The sequence below is a fragment of the Dipteris shenzhenensis genome, chromosome 6 (genome assembly GCF_047967505.1).
Source record: "Dipteris shenzhenensis isolate YYH24624 ecotype China chromosome 6, Dip_SZ_1.0, whole genome shotgun sequence".
Classification (NCBI taxonomy): domain Eukaryota; kingdom Viridiplantae; phylum Streptophyta; class Polypodiopsida; order Gleicheniales; family Dipteridaceae; genus Dipteris; species Dipteris shenzhenensis.
Window position 1 is genome coordinate 26971028 of NC_141601.1, and position 16889 is coordinate 26987916.

At 44.9% G+C, this 16889-nt stretch overlaps 1 protein-coding gene across 4 annotated transcripts in view; it reads left to right on the forward strand.

The window, feature by feature from the left end:
- The first annotated feature begins 3231 nt into the window (after positions 1-3231).
- The window catches only part of LOC147900989 (DNA binding protein), a 118999-nt gene continuing 105341 nt past the window's right edge, over positions 3232-16889 (forward strand). For all 4 annotated transcript variants that reach the window (XM_087376158.1, XM_087376160.1, XM_087376159.1 and 1 more), the window contains exons 1-3: positions 3232-3396; positions 3663-3770; positions 4054-4191. In XM_087376158.1, coding sequence (XP_087232284.1) covers positions 3304-3396; positions 3663-3770; positions 4054-4191 — 339 coding nt within the window. In that variant the 5' untranslated portion in view covers positions 3232-3303. The remainder of the gene's footprint in view (positions 3397-3662; positions 3771-4053; positions 4192-16889) is intronic.

Below are 16889 nucleotides of genomic sequence, written 5' to 3' on the forward strand. Positions count from 1 at the left end.
TCTACCCAACAACAAATATATCTCTAACGTCAATGAAAAGAAAAATATCCCAATTAAAAAATACAACTACTGACATGCAAAATGAAAACACAATGGAAGCATTAAACAAAAGGAACTATGAAGTCATAAATAATATAGAAACATCGCAAGGAAACAAACATCGAAGGCAAATAATCACTATTGATGATAATGTTAGTAAAGAAAGATACATGATGCTGTTTGAGAATTGCTTGAGACATGTCATGAAATAGATACGAAGCCAAGAAGCACATGATTTGTCATGAATGCAATCTAGCAATAAAGAATAACACCATTCCCAAGTACTTTGTGCCTACAAACATAAAAATCAATGACGCATTGCCCATTGTGAACCAATCAAATGAAATTGAGGAATGATTAGTAGCATCAAGGATTGCATTCACACAAATAAGAGAGTTGGGATACAATGGCTAGCTTGGGGTCAACGAAAGCATTGTCAATGTTGTTACGGATACGAATAAGGTGCAACAAGTGTTGCCACGATTCCTTGAGGACGAGGCTTCAATAGTGATTGGAATAAAGAAGAAACTAGAGTATAAAAACACCTATGCAATAGGAAATGTGCATCTGAAAACACTTTTGAAAGCTCTTCAAACATTAATAGACAAAACTTTATATATTGCAAACAATGTCACAATAAACCATGAGTGATACAAGCACACACACATCAACAATAAACATAGACGATCATATCTCAAACGAAGAACATGAAGATGTTGAAACGGACACTCTGATCCACAACATTATAAGTGTTGAACAAATTGTGGACTACCAAACACAATCAACATTCATTGCTCCGGTCGAAAATAAATGGGTCTTTTCCAAGATAGATATAGCGAGGAGCTAAAATTTCCAAGGCTATTCTTTGGTAGAAGCATTGGTAATGAGAAGCTCACATATTTAACAACGAAACATCAATCCAAGAAGGTAGTAAAACTAATGCAGAAGTACAATATGACATTGGGATTGACATGCCACAATTGGGAAAGGAAACAAGAATTGATCATTTTGTCGCAAGTGTCAAGAAACAAATATTATGGGACAATGAAGAATACTTCCACAGATTGCGTTCGTTAAACGAAGAGCAAAGAGAGTTGTTCGATGATTTGATGACCGGTGGAGCGGGAGAGGTAAAACATACTTGCTACTTCTATTGGTGCAAGGGTTGCTACGCCATTACAACCAAAATACACCAAACATTAATCCTGAATTGCCAAACCTTTTAATGCTTGCATACACAAGAAAGGCAACACACAACACCAATGGCAACACAATCCACTCTACCCTACACTTACCAACACATACAAGCAACCTCACCTCCTTATATAGAGACAAGCTAGACACCCTTCCATCCTACATGAACAATTACAACTTATTGTGTTTGATGAGATCTCACTAGTGGGAAAAATAACTCTAGAGTTGGCAAATCTTTGAATGCATAGCCTCAAAAGAGACCACCCGAACTACTTTGGAGATGTGGACGTCATAACTTGTGGTGACTTCTACCAAGCAAAACTTGTTAAAGATTCGTGGGTCTTAAAAAAGAGAGATGATGAACTGCAAACATTGGCCAACACTTATTGGCACACAAAACCAAAATGCTATGAACTAAAAACAACAATGAGACAAAGCAGTAATAGATTTATTCATGCATTAAACTCATTTAGAAATTGTACACATATAGAAGAACAAATACAATCCATTAACAAAATGTGTCACCATTCTACACCAAGAGATCACACATTCCCGCACCTTTACTACACAAATGCCAAAACAAACAAACACAATAAACAACTTTTGGATATATTCGTGGGAACAAAGCATGTCTTTAAAGTAATAGATCACTTCTCTGAGACAATTTCCACAAAAAGTAGATTTTTGGAAGATCCAAAGGTTACAAATGGACTCCACACAATTATAGAAATAAAAGAGGGCATGTTAGTAGAGCTTTGTTTGGGAAACATAAACCAATAAGATGGATTCGTAAATGGTGCAAATGGAATATTCATGGCATCAACAACATATATGGGTAAACAAATTGTTTGGATACTTTTCCCTCAACAAGAAATCAGAATGCAAACCAGAGACAGCAACAAACAAGCATTTACTACAAGCATACGCAAAGATTGGACACCAATCCATAGAGTCACAAAAGAGGTACAAATAGGGCCATGAAAAACAAGCATTCTCACACGAGAGCAATTTCCAATTCAGCCAGTAGCAGTAAGAACAATACATAGAGCTCAAGGATTAACATTAGAAAAACTAGCATTCTCCCCAAAAGGCGTGCGTGCACATGGATTAACATATACATCACTATCTAGAGTTAAGGAAATAGAGAACTTGTACTTGCTAGAACCATTGCAAGCTCAAAACTTCATCATGGACATGATGCCAAGTTAGAAATGAAATGCTTCAAACATGACACAAGATTTCACATATAGCAAAAGCAAAGAGAGGATTGCACAAAATTCTCATTCAATCTTTGAACACAAGAGCATTAACAAAAATCGAAGAGGATGTGAGGGGAATAAATCACTTGATGAACTCGAATGTCATTTGCTTGCAAGAGATGAAAACCACACAATTGAGTGCATCAATCTACAAACAATTCCATCCAATACCAAATTACTCGCACTTTGGATCTTGCACTTTAGTTAGGAAAGACTTCAAAATTATAGATGCACAAATGCATGTACAACAAGAAATAGAAATAACCACCATTGGAATGCAAAGAAACAACTTAAATTACAATATCCTCAATGTATACCGACCACCATCTACAAAATACCACATTTTCAGATCATACCTTCAAAGCATCCTAACACAAGAACATAAAATTAACTCATCAACTATCTTACTTGGGATTTCAACATTGACATGATGAAAAAAACAATGCTATCAAAGAAACATTGATAACCTTATCAAAGAAACAGGCACAGCTTTCGCATAATGGAGTGACCCCTCTAAATTTCACAAACAATCCAAAACTCAATAAAATAAAAAGCGTTTGAAAAAGGAGGGGCTTAGTGGATTGTCCACCTTGTGTTAAAAAATGAAAGGAAAAATGGAAAAAAGAAAGAGGGAAATGAGCTTTTGGCGCCCAATCTTCATTTCGAGTCCTTGCATTTCGTCGGGCACAATACGCCTCTCAAAATTTTCCACATTCGAGATTTGCTGATCAGTCCTGTCAATAGAGTAACCGGAAGCCATTCGTGCAATTCTTTCGCCTCGGCTCCTGATTAGAGTCTCGTTCCTTTGCCGATGGAAAAGAAGAGACGCTATGGACTCGAGGTCACTTCTATCGGTAGCCTTTACAGAGGTCCTTGGGAGAAGAAGTATTGGAGCAAATCTAGGGTACCATGTCTGCTCCGTGTCTTGCAAGTGCTTTACTTAGCTGCAATGATTTGTGATCGCCGGACGATCATCCCGTTGGCTTGCTCACATCAAATATATATCCATGCTGTGGCTGCTTTCAAGAATGCAAGTAGTATTTTTGAACTGGCTTAGCTCGAAGATTACAGAACTGCATACATTTGGACGAACGAACTTGAATCTGGAGGCGTTTATGATACGGTATCGTACAGTCCTCAATTTTGATGAAGGCTTTATGATTTCTGCAGGGGAAAGATAGGTATCCATATCCAGTGGGATACCGAGCGGTACGCTTGTATAATGGTCGCACGTATCACATGGAAGTCCAAGAAGGCCCACGAGGCCCTATGTTCGTGGTAAACTTGATATTTACGAATTTGTATTGTGCACGAGAAACAAACAATACTATAGCATTATGATAGTTGGCAACGTCAATTCGCAAAGAGTTCTCTCGAGTAAACTGGAAAGGCTCGAATTAAACGTTTTCCGGACTTAAATACAGTTGTGTGGCATGACTTGATCGCTTGCGTGGTGTAGCATGCCTTGATTGCTTGCCTGCTTTCGGTCTTAACTTATGAAAGACAAGAATTTGGCAGGCGCCTCTATAATTCTCACTTCTTTAACGATTGCATGGTTTAGGTCTCATGCGGGGAGGGCGTGTCATGTTCCGCGGAGACCCCGACCATTGCCTGGCAAAATGTCCTGAAAAAGGAGAGTCCACGGTCGAAAAAGATACAGGCGAAACTCCTGTATAATACAAATGCCAACGGGGCAGAGGTACTCAGCATCCTGGACTTGACGCTCCCTTTGTCAATCCTAGAACTCATTACATGAAAGCCTCGCTCTTTTCTCACTTACCTGAATTCCAGACTCAAATGATTAATATATGGAGAGCTTATTTAGGTGGATTTGTAGCAGTCGTTCTGGATGCTAGGCTTATCTTTAGTGAGACTAAGCAAGAGCATTTGAATGCTTAGGCAAGATGATTTCTTTTGTAAGAAAGTCAAGTACTTGGGCCGTGTCTTCTTTGGGAGGGATACGCATGGATTGAGAGAAAATTAAAGCTACAACCAATCTAGAATAGTTACAACCTTTCGTTGGCCTTTTGAGATCTATAGGAGATTTGTTAAATAACCATGCAAGAGTTGTCGTTCCTAAGAGATATCCACTTAAGGAAAGGGAAGAATCTTGATTTGGACAAAAGAGTATGAAAAAGTTTTAAAGTTCTCACTTAGGTGGTAGCTACAATCTTGGTGTTAAGGATAATTAATCCAGATAAACCTTTTGTACTTAAAACTTGTGCAAGTGATAGAGCTGTGGGAGTTGTGTGGATCCAAGATGGATGAATTATAGTTTTGAAATAAAAAGCTAGATCTTGCACATTAAAAATATTTAGCACATGAGAAAGACCACTATGCCATTGTCCATGCTTTGAAAACATGGAGGTACGGTGCTAAATTTGAAATTCTATTTGAGCAAGACACAATTAAATGATTGTGCATTCAGCTTCTGTTAAAAGTCCGAAAGGCAAGATGGACTGAGTTAATGTAAGAGTATGAGATCGAATTAAGATCTTGCAAAGGAAAGTATAACATAGTAGCCGGTGCTCCGAGTCAGATGTCAATGATTAATGAACTGAGTTTTACTTAGTTTTCACATGAGTACTTGGAGTCTTTGAAGGGTAAATTTGAACATCATTACTTTTATGTCAAAATTTGGAAGGTTGTTGACATGAGAAGAGAGACATCTACACCATGTTCTACGAGATCACGGCTCCATCCCAATCTCAGGCATGAGCTTCAATTGGTGTGAGTACTTCGCATGCACTTGCACTTGATGAGGATGCATTTCAGGAGTCTTCTGGGAGTGGTATGACATGATGCCTACCCTAGGTATAAATGTGCATATTTTCATTGTCCAAATGAAACTCATTTCATACATTTTACGAAACCCATTTGAAACCTATGAAACCTGTTTCAAACCTGCTGTTTCAGAAACACCTTGCAACATTGAACCGAATGTTGTCAAGTCGAAAGAGCCTATGAAGAGTCATGTCTCTCATAAAACATCTGAGGTCCAAAAAGAGAGCCAAGCTACCAAGCCCTAGATCAAGGAGGAGAGAGAAGGCATAAAGATGCTCAATAAGCTGGCAATCCCCTTCTTGATGATCCTCGCGTTTCAGCAGTCTCATAAGCAATGCTGAATAGACTCCTCCGTAGGGAGGAAACGGATATAAGTAGAGTCTGCTCAAAACATAGACCTCCACTAGTTTATTGCAATCCCTCCATGAATAAAAAGCCAAAAGGAAAAAGTGAATTTTCTATTCTCGAGGGATTTCCAAGTCTTCTAACAGGATTTCCGAAAGGCAGCAGAAATCTAAAACTTTTCCCGGTGAGGAGCTCTGGTGGGCTTCCAGTCTCTAAGGTTGAGCTGAAACTTCATGGCATTAATGATTGTGTAGCGGAAGAAGGGGAGGCTCTTCTCTCGGTGTCCTGCGTAAATCATTCCCATGCCTTGGGGTCCCATTGGAAATACTTTAGGGGGGCACATCCATAGAACCAAATCCTCCATGAACCCCAGGGGATGTGATCTAGGTTAGGGTCTAGATACCATGCTGAAGCCACAAAAACATTACTCCACACGACAGTATGCATGAGTATATCATCCGTAGACTTGAGCTGAAACTTCATGGCATTAATGATTGTGTAGCGGAAGAAGGGGAGGCTCTTCTCTCAGTGTCCTGCGTAAATTATTCCCACGCCTTGGGATCCCACTGCAAATACTTTAGGGGGGCACATCCATAGAGCCAAATCCTCCATGAACCCCAGGGGATGTGATCTAGGTTAGGGTCTACATTACTCCACAGACAGTATGCATGAGTATATCATCCGTAGACTTGGATAAGCAGTCTCCAGAATAGATGTCAAAGACCAAGGCATTTGTCTGATCCTTTGAATTGTAATCCTATAAACTGAAGTAGGATCCTTGATCTAGAACGAGTCCTATCACTTGCAAGCATAGTTGCAAGCAAATGTTTGCAAATGTTTGCTTGTTGCTCCTATTTGAAACAAACGTGGGCAATTTACAGACCTAGAATATTTTATAGATGCATTTAGTATTTCAACTCTAGGCTATTAAATTCAAACATCCTTTAAAAATAAAAAAAAATAAAAACAATCAAACATTCTCATAAAGAATTCAAGCTTGCAAGTCGCAGGTCAGCAATCATGCTTGAACGTCATTGCCTCATGGCCTTCGTCAATGATTATCGTCATCCTCCATTGTTTGCAAGGGAAGCAACAAATGTTTGCAAACGTTTGCTAAAGCATGCAAACATATTTGTTTGCAACTATGTTAGCAAGAACGCAACCCAAGGATATGCTGCATTGATTGCTGAATTCTTCTTTCACTTCCTCTTAGGTGACTTACTAATTCGAGTCTACAATCATCTAGAAGGTTTTTGAAATCCTTCAAGCACCCACTAAGGAAGCGAGCTCTCTCTTTCATCTAGACTGTCTCATATAATGAGAAATACCAAGTGGTTTGCCATGATCATCAAGTATACTGTCGTTCCACATGATAGGCTGCTTATCAATCTCTTTCCAAGAGGAAATCATTTTTGATTTACTTAGAGCAAATCATGATTCTGTGTGGATAATTGTGGATGGATTGATTAGAATGGCTTATTCTAATTAAACTAGAAAAAATGTGAAACCCTTGAGTTAGCCAGATTGTTTATATATATAAATAAATAAATAAATAAATAAATAAATATATGTATGTATGTATGTATGTATGTATGATATACATATACATATACATATGTATATGTATATGTATACATATACGACGTATATGTATATGTACACATATACATATACATATACGACGTATATGTATATGTACACATATACATATACATATGTATATGTATATGATCTACATATACATCTACATATACATATACATATACATATACATATACATATACATATACATATACATATGTATATGTACATATATACATATACATATACATATACATATACATATACATATACATATACATATACATATGTACATATATATGTATACATACATATACATATACATATACATATGTATATGTACATGTACATGTACACATACATATACATATACATATACATATGTATATGTACATGTACATGTACACATACATATACATATACATATACATATACATATACATGTACATGTACATGTATGTATACATATACATAAACATATACATATACATACGTATATGTATATGTATATGTATATGTACATGAACATGAACATGTATATGATATACATATACATATACATATACGTATGTATATGTATATGTACATGTATATCATATACATGTACATGAACATGTATATGATATACATGTACATGTACATGTACATATGTAAATGTATACATCTACATATACATATATGTATATGTATATGTATACACATATACATATACATATACATATACATATACATATACATATACATATACATATACATATGTATATGTATATGATATACATGTACATGTACATGTATATACACATATACATATACATATACATATACATATGTATATGTATATGATATACATGTACATGTACATGTATATACACATATACATATACATATACATATACATATACATATGTACATATACATATGTATATGTATATGTGTATATACATGTACATGTACATGTATATCATATACATGTACATATACATATACATATACATATACATATGATATGCATGTACATGTACATGTATATCATATACATGTACATATATGTACATGTACATATAATGGCCACCCTATGAAACGGGGGTTCTGTGGATATAGCGCTCTTGCGAGCCCTCCTCCTCCTCGCCATCGCGACTACCTCCCCCTGATTCCCTCTTCCGCCCGTCGCCTCGCCATCGCCTCTTCTCTCCCCCCCCACCCCGCACTCCTCGCGCGTCTGTCTCTCCCTCTCTGTCGCCTACCTCCTGCTCGAGCTCGCACAAGTTGCCCTCTCCCCCCCGTTCAGAACCTCGCCGCGCTCAGAGTCTGCCCGTTCAGCTCGTCGCTGCCGCCGCCTGCTCGTATCTCAGGTGTCTCCCAGCTGCTCGAAGCTTTGCCCAGGTGCTCGAAGATCCCTGCTCGCTGCAGATTGTGTGGCAGCCCGCCTGTTGCCTCGAAGACCTCTCCCCCTGGCTTGGCCTTGTTCGGTTGAAGGAGTCGCTTTTGTGTGTGCCTCGTTCCCTCATCCACCCCCAGGCTCCACCTCTCTTCTATCTCTCCATCTCGGTGGTAGCCTCTTCCTTCTTTGGAGTTCTCGTAGTTTGTTTTTGCGGTATGGCGGCTCCCTGCCCGGAACCAGAGGCCCAGTCGGACGCCCCCTCTCCATTAGCCTACCGCGTGATTTTGACAGAGCAGCAGTCATCCTTGGTGAAACAGGCTGCCAATGACTTTGCCCACACTTCCGTTTATGGCAGAGTCATTGGACACTCTCCCTCCAGGGCACCCATCAGGGATTGGCTACAATCCACCCTTGTGCTAGAGGATAGCCACATTGAGGAGGTGGCCCTTATGGGAAGGGGCATCTTCTAGCTCAAGCTCTCCACTGCGAGAGCTGCGAGCAACCTGATTGCTTGTTCCCCCACATCAGTGGATGGGAAGATCATCATGATAGTCCCTTGGTACCGAGGCTTCAGCGCAGTGGACTTTGATGCTCGTTTCCGCATACCTCGCCACCCAGTGACGCTAGTATTTCCAGGCCTTGCAACTGAGTTGCGGCCGATAGTCAAGGACCTGGGTGCTCACTTTGGTTGGGTGATGCATGACACTTTTGTTGACGCGGTTGCTGCGGCAGAAGCTTCGAGAGTCCACGTGGCTGTGGTAGATCCTGCGTCCCTCCCTGCAAAGATCGAGGTTGTGACAGATGTTGGCATCATTACTCAGAGCATGGTGGTCACAGGACAACCAGGCCAGTGCCTGTGTTGTCATGGTTTCGGGTACCTGGCTGCTGCTTGCCTGCGCTTCTCCAGCCCCTCTCGGCCCCCCTTGCCCCCTCCCCCTCGCCCCCTCCCCCCCCCCTAAGCAGCACGCCAGGCAGAGCAGAGGTAGCAGGAGTCCAGTTCAGAGGTGGTTGGTGGCTGGATCCAGTTCAGAGGTGGTTGGTGGCTGGACCGAGGTCAGAAGGAAAAGGGGAAAGAATAAGAAGAATTCTGACAAAGGCAAGGAGGCAGAGGGTACCCAGCCTGCAGCAGTGCCTCAGAGACTTGACAGGCAGCCGCCCCAAGGTCTAGGGAGAGCTTCTTCTTCGTCTGCTACCCGCCCCCCGCAGCATCAGGTCCCCCATCCTCCATGTCCCCAGCCCCCCCTCCCCCAGCCCCAGCCCCTGTCCCAGATGCAGTTCCCTCCTACCGCCCCTCAGCCTCAGCCCCCGCCTCTTCCCCTTCAGCCCCAGCCCCAGCCCCATCCCCCCCTGCCCCTCTTAGCTCTCCTGCAGCGTCATCTTCACAGGTGTTATCTCAGCCGCGTGCAGCTCCTACTCCCCCACCTCCGCTCCCCCAGCTAGACGCTTCAGTGGAGTCAGTGTGTCCTACCTCGCAGCTTCCTCTCCCCTGGTACGGCACCCCGAGACTTCACCACCCCAGGAGCAGCCTTCCTTGTTTGCTAGCCCGGCCCCCTCAGTTGCAGATTTTGGCGGGCCTCAGCTCCAGGAGAGAGAGCTCCCATGCGACTTCTACAGGTCTGGACCCTGGGATTACTTGGATGTGGCCGACCTCGGGACCTTCCCAGCTTGCCTTGACATCAGTATCTTCCTGCTCCGCAAAGGGACGGATGGGAAGATTGCAGCCTTGGCCCCGAGGGATGGGCCCAGCTTTGCCTTCACTTTTCTCAACGACGGCACCGAAAGTTGGACAGACGACTCGGTCTGGGAGGCTCTCAGGGAGCAGACACACGCTCAGATTAGCTCTTGGATAGGCCCGACGGGTGGACAGCTTCTCGAGACCTAGTGGTCCGAGGGTGACGTGCGCCTGCGGTGGCGATGCGTCGGCAAGCGTTTTAGGTTGATTGTGATCCTTAGGCCCCCTCTGCCTTGGCACCTCCCACAGGATGTCAAAGTCTGGACAACACAAAAACTTCACGCCTTCTACAGGATGACAACCTCAGAGATCTCGAGCTGGCTCGAGAAAGCGTTCGTCCATGGCACCAAAGGCCTCACGCCTTTGCTCAGAGTTTTGAAGAATGGGCTGGATGACCCCGCCTCCCCCTCAAAACCCTCATAGAAGCGTCTGTGCCTTCATTCCGGACAGCCACCCTCTTCATCGACCTCGACCGCGAGCAGACAGTTGTTCGCAGCCTACCAGTCCTCGCCATGAGCTTACACATCGTTTCCTGGAATGTGAACGGGTTTCATTCTTCTGGCACCCGTGGTCCTAGGAAGCTTATCTTGAGACAGGAACTTCAATCGGCGGTGATTGGTCGCTTGGATATGCTCCTGTTCCAGGAGCATAAGCCTTCAGTGGCTCATACCAATAGTTGCGGGAAGATCCTCCCTGGGCGCTCTCACACTTATTGGGAGCCCTCGATCGGTGAACAAGGGAGGCGATGTCTGCACGTTCGTCTGCGAGTCGATTGCCCAGGGGGTTTTTGACCATGGTACGTTGATCCCAGGCCGTGCGTTGTGGGTTGGCCTAGAGTTGGAGGGCTCCAGAATAGGAGTCCTCAACATTTATGCACCCACAGATCTCCGACGCAGAGCCACCTTTAGGAGGACACTTACAGAGCTTCTCCCAGACATGGATTCGTGGATTGTTGGAGGGGACTTCAACAATCTCAAGACCATGGAGGACCAACAGGGCAGAGGACCAGAGTTTACAGGCATAGCTCAGGCAGAGCAGTCTGTGTGGGACTCCTTTCTCTTTGCGATAGGAGGGAGGGACAGCTGGAGAGACCCTGCCTTCCGTCGATGGCAAGGGAGCTTGGACTTCTCGTGGGGTTTCCGCAAGGAAGGGGGCAGACTCCCGGAGAGATTGGACAGATTTAATGTCAGTGATTCGGCCATTGGCAGAGGTGGTCAGGTGGGTGTAGTGCCAGGGACGATGCTCTCCGACCACGCGCCAGTGCTCTTGACACTAGACTCGGCAGCTCAGTCCCTTGCCCCCCGTTCGTGCGGGATTCGTGATTCCATCTTTTCCAGGGAGGAGGTGCGCAGTCATATCGGCAGCCTTTGGGACAGAGATTGGGGCGAGTGCGAGGATTTGGCAAAGGCGGTGGCTCAGGCTCTGCAGGAGTCCAGCCAGATTTGCCAGCTAGCAGCCCTTCAGGTTCGTCAGGAGTGGTGGGGCAGAGAGAGAGCTCTTCGTAGGGACCTTGCCTCCATTCAGCAGCTCCAGCAAGCAGCTCCGGGTTCGGAGGAGCTTCGTATCCAGGCCCTTCGAGCTAGAGCCCTTCTTGAGGAGACTCTCCAGCGACGCTCGGAGTTTTCTGATCACGCCTCCCTCTCTTACTGGGCTAGGAAGGGAGACAGGACGAGCAGAGAGTTCTTCATGACTCATGGTCAGAGGGCAGCAGGAGACCAGATCCGGAGTCTTAGGGCAACAGAGGGTCATATCACTATCGACCAGGAGGAGGTCATGGGGTTGGCTACCGACTTCTACAGGACTCTCTTCCAGCAAGAGCAGCTTGCCCCCCGCACCAGACGTTCGCGCGAGGTGTGGAGGCACACTCCGGCCCTTGTTCAGCCCAGCATGAAGGCGACGATGGCCCCGTTCACCACCGTCGAGATGCAGGAGGCCTTGATGGCTATCGATGGGCAGAAATGCCCTGGTGAGGATGGGCTCTCTAGAGCTTTCTTCACTTCATTCTGGGATCATATCCATTAGCCCCTTCTTGCAGCTCTCCTGAAGATTTTCAGCAGCGGCCAGATGTAAGAGAGCCTCTCTTCGGGATTGATCTGCCTCACCCCGAAAGGGGGAGATCGGCAGGAGATCCGTCAGTGGCGCCCGATCACTCTCCTCACCACCGCCTACAAAATCCTTGCCAAAATGATCAGCGCCAGAGTTCGACCACTACTTCCGGACCTCATCCATGACACTCAGACATGCTTTGTCAAGGATTGCAGTATTCTGGATAATGTCTTCACCTTCTCAGAGGCGACGGAGTGGGCTCAGCACAACGGGCTTCATTTAGCCATCCTACTTCTCGACTTTGAGAAGGCTTACGATCGAGTGGACTGGTTCTTCTTGGAGGGTACTCTGGAGAGACTCGGATTCCCAGTGGGCTGGATTCAGGGCATCTCAACGTTATACAGGACAGCTTCCAGCAGGGTCATCATCGGCGGCAGGATGGGAGAGCGATTTCGTTTGGAGAGATCAGTGCGTCAGGGTCGCCCACTTGCTCCTTACCTGTTTCTCTTCTTCGCCGAGGCGATGATGCACTATCTTCGAGCTAGGACAACAGGGATTTGGGGTGTTCACCTTCCCATCAGGGAGGACTCTGAGCTCTTGGACTCGGAGTATGCAGACGACACGGTGCTGTATGTACAAGATGATGAGATGACGTTGGAGAGGGTGAGGCTGGCCTTAGAGGTCTTCTGTTCGGCAGACGGTGCGAAAATCAACTGGAACAAATCAGTTGGTTTTCTCACAGACCCAGGGGCCTGCTCACAGTGGGGGAGGTTTTTGGGTTTCAGATGGATCCCGCGGGGGCAGACTACTAGATACCTCGGTTTTCAGGTTGGCTTGGACATTACGCCAGCTCAGCAGTTTCTCCCAGTGCTAGATTCCATACGACGGAAGCTGGCTTTTTGGAGCACTGCTAAGCTCTCTCTTGCAGGTCGAGCCCTTGTGGTCAATCAGGTTCTCCTGGCCACGGCCTGGTATGTGGCCTCTTGTTGGTGCTTCTCGCGGTCTTGCGTGGCACAGCTCAGGAGGATGGTTCGGAACTTCTTGTGGTCCGGAGGGGATGGTCTCAAAGATACCAGAGCCAGGGTAGCCTGGCAGACAGTCATTCTCCCGCAGGCGGAGGGAGGCTTAGGAGTCATTGATCTAGAGCTCCAGAGTCAGGCCCTGTTGGGCAAGTTAGTTATCCGCGGTTTGACCCCTGGGGGGCAAACGTGGAAGCTGCTACTTGTCTCAGCCTCATCCAGTCGCCTCCTAGCAGTCAGGAGGAGATCGACTGTCAGCCGCTCATCTGGAACGGTCAGGTCAGAGATGTCTCGGGCCTTCAGCTGGGGGAGAGGTGGCATATCTCGTGGGATGGTTGGATGCGGGGGCCCGCTCGGTCCCTTCGAGTTTGGAGGGACACTTAGAGGCACTTGGAGACAACTGCACTTGCAGCTGCAGCAGGGGGCTCAGGCGAGGCGCACAGAGATAGATGGAGCGATTCCTGCCCGCTAGTTGGTACCATCGGAGATTCAGATCCTCATGCCTGGTGATGCCTGTTGGCTTGGACAGCTCACTCCCCGTGGCATCCCACTGGTTGTCGCAGGTCGGCTAGCCGACACCTCTGTCTCCTTCTTCGCCATTTTGGGTGACGGCCGACTCAGGAGAGAGGGTGCGCTCATCGACCCCCTTCTCCTGTGGCAGAGGGTTCGTGTTGTAGGCCTCTTGGGGAAGGTTTGGCAGATCGATCCTAGAGTAGAGCAGGATCAGTTGCAGTTGTGGCGTCTCTGGCTTTGGGAGGGGCAGGCCCTTTCAAAGCTTGACTGGGACCCAGGAGAGTGGAGATGGCCAGAGGTTGTGGCAGACCAGGGGCCGATCCCTTTCTTCACATACAGTGCGAAGCTCGGCAGGAGCGTTCTTAGGAGGATGCAGAGCAGACCGCCCACCCAGCGGCCCAGATGGTATGCTCAAGGTATTTCCAGGCTATTTCTTCAGGCCTTCTAGAAGGCCTTGTGGGAGAGTTGGCGGCCGCGGAAGATTTCCTACTTCCTTTGGCTACTCGCCCACAATGGGACTTCCAGTGGGGAGCTGGCTGCGGCAGTTTGGTCAGGAGGGACTTTGTCAGATTTGTCATGAGGACGAGGAGTCACCAAAACACTGCCTGTGGAGCTGCACTCGCGCCCAAGAAGTGTGGAGGTGGGCTTTCGGGATCCTCACTCGTGCAGAGTCGGAGCTAGGTTTGATCACTTGGGGCGCATTCTGCTGGTGCAGTACCATACCTGGCTATCACCAGATGTTCAAGGCAGGCCCGCAGGACCCTATGTTCCTCATCACCCAGGGGACTTGGGGGCCGCTTGAGGGCATCCCGCAGCATTTGGCAGAGGTGGACATAGGATCTCAGGTGAGGCAGCCAGTTTGGGAGATTATTGGCAGCATCGTTGGATGGCACATTTGGACCTCGCGTTGCGCGCAGATCCTCGGAGGTACCTCACCCTTGACTGCCTAGATCATGGCTGACATCTGGAGTGAGATTATCCACACGCTCAGAGGTCAGTGGGACCAGATCCAGGGGGACTCCCAGGCCGGCCGGGAGAAGCGGAGACGTTTCCTCCGAGATTGGGATACACAGGGCCTCTTCTTCGAGCATACATCTCAGGGCCTTCAGTGGCGCTACTCACTGCCTCTCTGGCTATTTACTCACACCCGCCTGATCCCTCCGTGAGAGAGCTTTTGATTCCTCTTAGGGCTGCGTCCGATTTGTGAATGCAGCCCCGTCAGCTACAAAACTGATCCCATGTATTCTTGTTTCTTGAAGTAATATAATCAACACTGTTTTTTTCAAAAAAAATTGTACATGTACATATATATACATGTACATGTACATGTATATCATATACATATACATATACATATACATGTACATGTGTACATGTATATGTATATGTATATGTATATGATATACATGTACATGTACATGTATATATATGTACATGTACATATATATAATATGTATATATATGTACATGTACATGTATATGATATACATATACATGTACATGTACATGTATATCATATACATATACATATACATATACATATGTATATGTATATGTATATGATATACATGTACATGTACATGTTAATATGTATATGTATATGATATACATATACATGTACATGTACAGTATACATATACATATACATGTACATATATACATATACATATTAACAAAAAACAAATTTGTGAGTCTTTGGCAGATTGGAGACCTATCACTCTCATGTACATATACATAGATGTGTATGTGTATGTGTATGTATATGTGTATGTGTGTGTGTGTGTGTGTGTATTTCTCTGTAAATTACGGGCATAAGAGTGATAGGTCCATGTACATATACATAGATGTGTATGTGTATGTGTATGTATATGTGTATGTGTGTGTGTGTGTGTGTGTATTTCTCTGTAAATTACGGGCATAAGAGTGATAGGTCTCCAATCTGCTAAAGAGTACATGTACATATACATAGATGTGTATGTGTATGTGTATGTATATGTGTATGTGTGTGTGTGTGTGTGTGTATTTCTCTGTAAATTACGGGCATAAGAGTGATAGGTCTCCAATCTGCCAAAGACTCACAAATTTGTTTTTTGGGAAGGAGCTTAACAAGACCTCTCTTCCATGTGTCTGGCATTTTCTGATTTTGCCACGCAGCATTCACCATATATAGCAAAGAATGCTTCAAAATCGGCCAGTAGGCTAGAAAAAACTCTACTGTTAAACCATCCCATCTAGGGGATTTCCATCTGCCACATGATTTGATCGCATTTGACAGTTCTCTGTCGGTGAAAGGTTCCTCCAATTCCAAAGCTTTAGGAGGGGAAATGATAGGAGAAACATGTTGCAACAGTAAATTTTGTGCATGTAAATTCTGTTGCGAGAGAGGAGCTGTAGAGCCAAATTGCTGCGAGAAATGATGCACACAAAAGGAAGCAAGCTGTGATCGTGAGGTAGTCCATGATCCATCAGGCATAAGCACTCTGCAAATTTCTATTTTGATTCTCTTCTGATGTAAACTTTTGAAAAATTCTTTGGAAGAGCAACCTTTATCTGTAAAGGCTCTTTGTCTTGCTCTAGTCTCCCATTTTGTCAGTTTCCTTTGATCATTTAGTTTAAGACAATGTCTGGCCTGGCATAGTGTTGTTTGCTCATGCAAGGACAAAGAACGGTGATGACTGAGTTGAGTGAGGTCTTGACAAGTAGATTTGGCCTGAGCAATGGTTTCCCTCAGAGTCTTCATGTAAGACTTGCCATAAACTCTAATCACCACTTGCATTTTAGAAATAAAAGTATCCGAGGCATCATCAACATTTAGATGGCTGCTGGAGGAAAGACAATGAGCTGCTTCAGTAACCATTGCCTTGAAATCAGCATGTTGCAAATAACTATTGTTGATGATGAGATGTCTTCTGTGTGGCAATCTATCATCTGGCATGTTATGAAAAGATAACCGTAACCATAGTGGTGCATGGTCTGAATGCACAAAGGCATAGTCA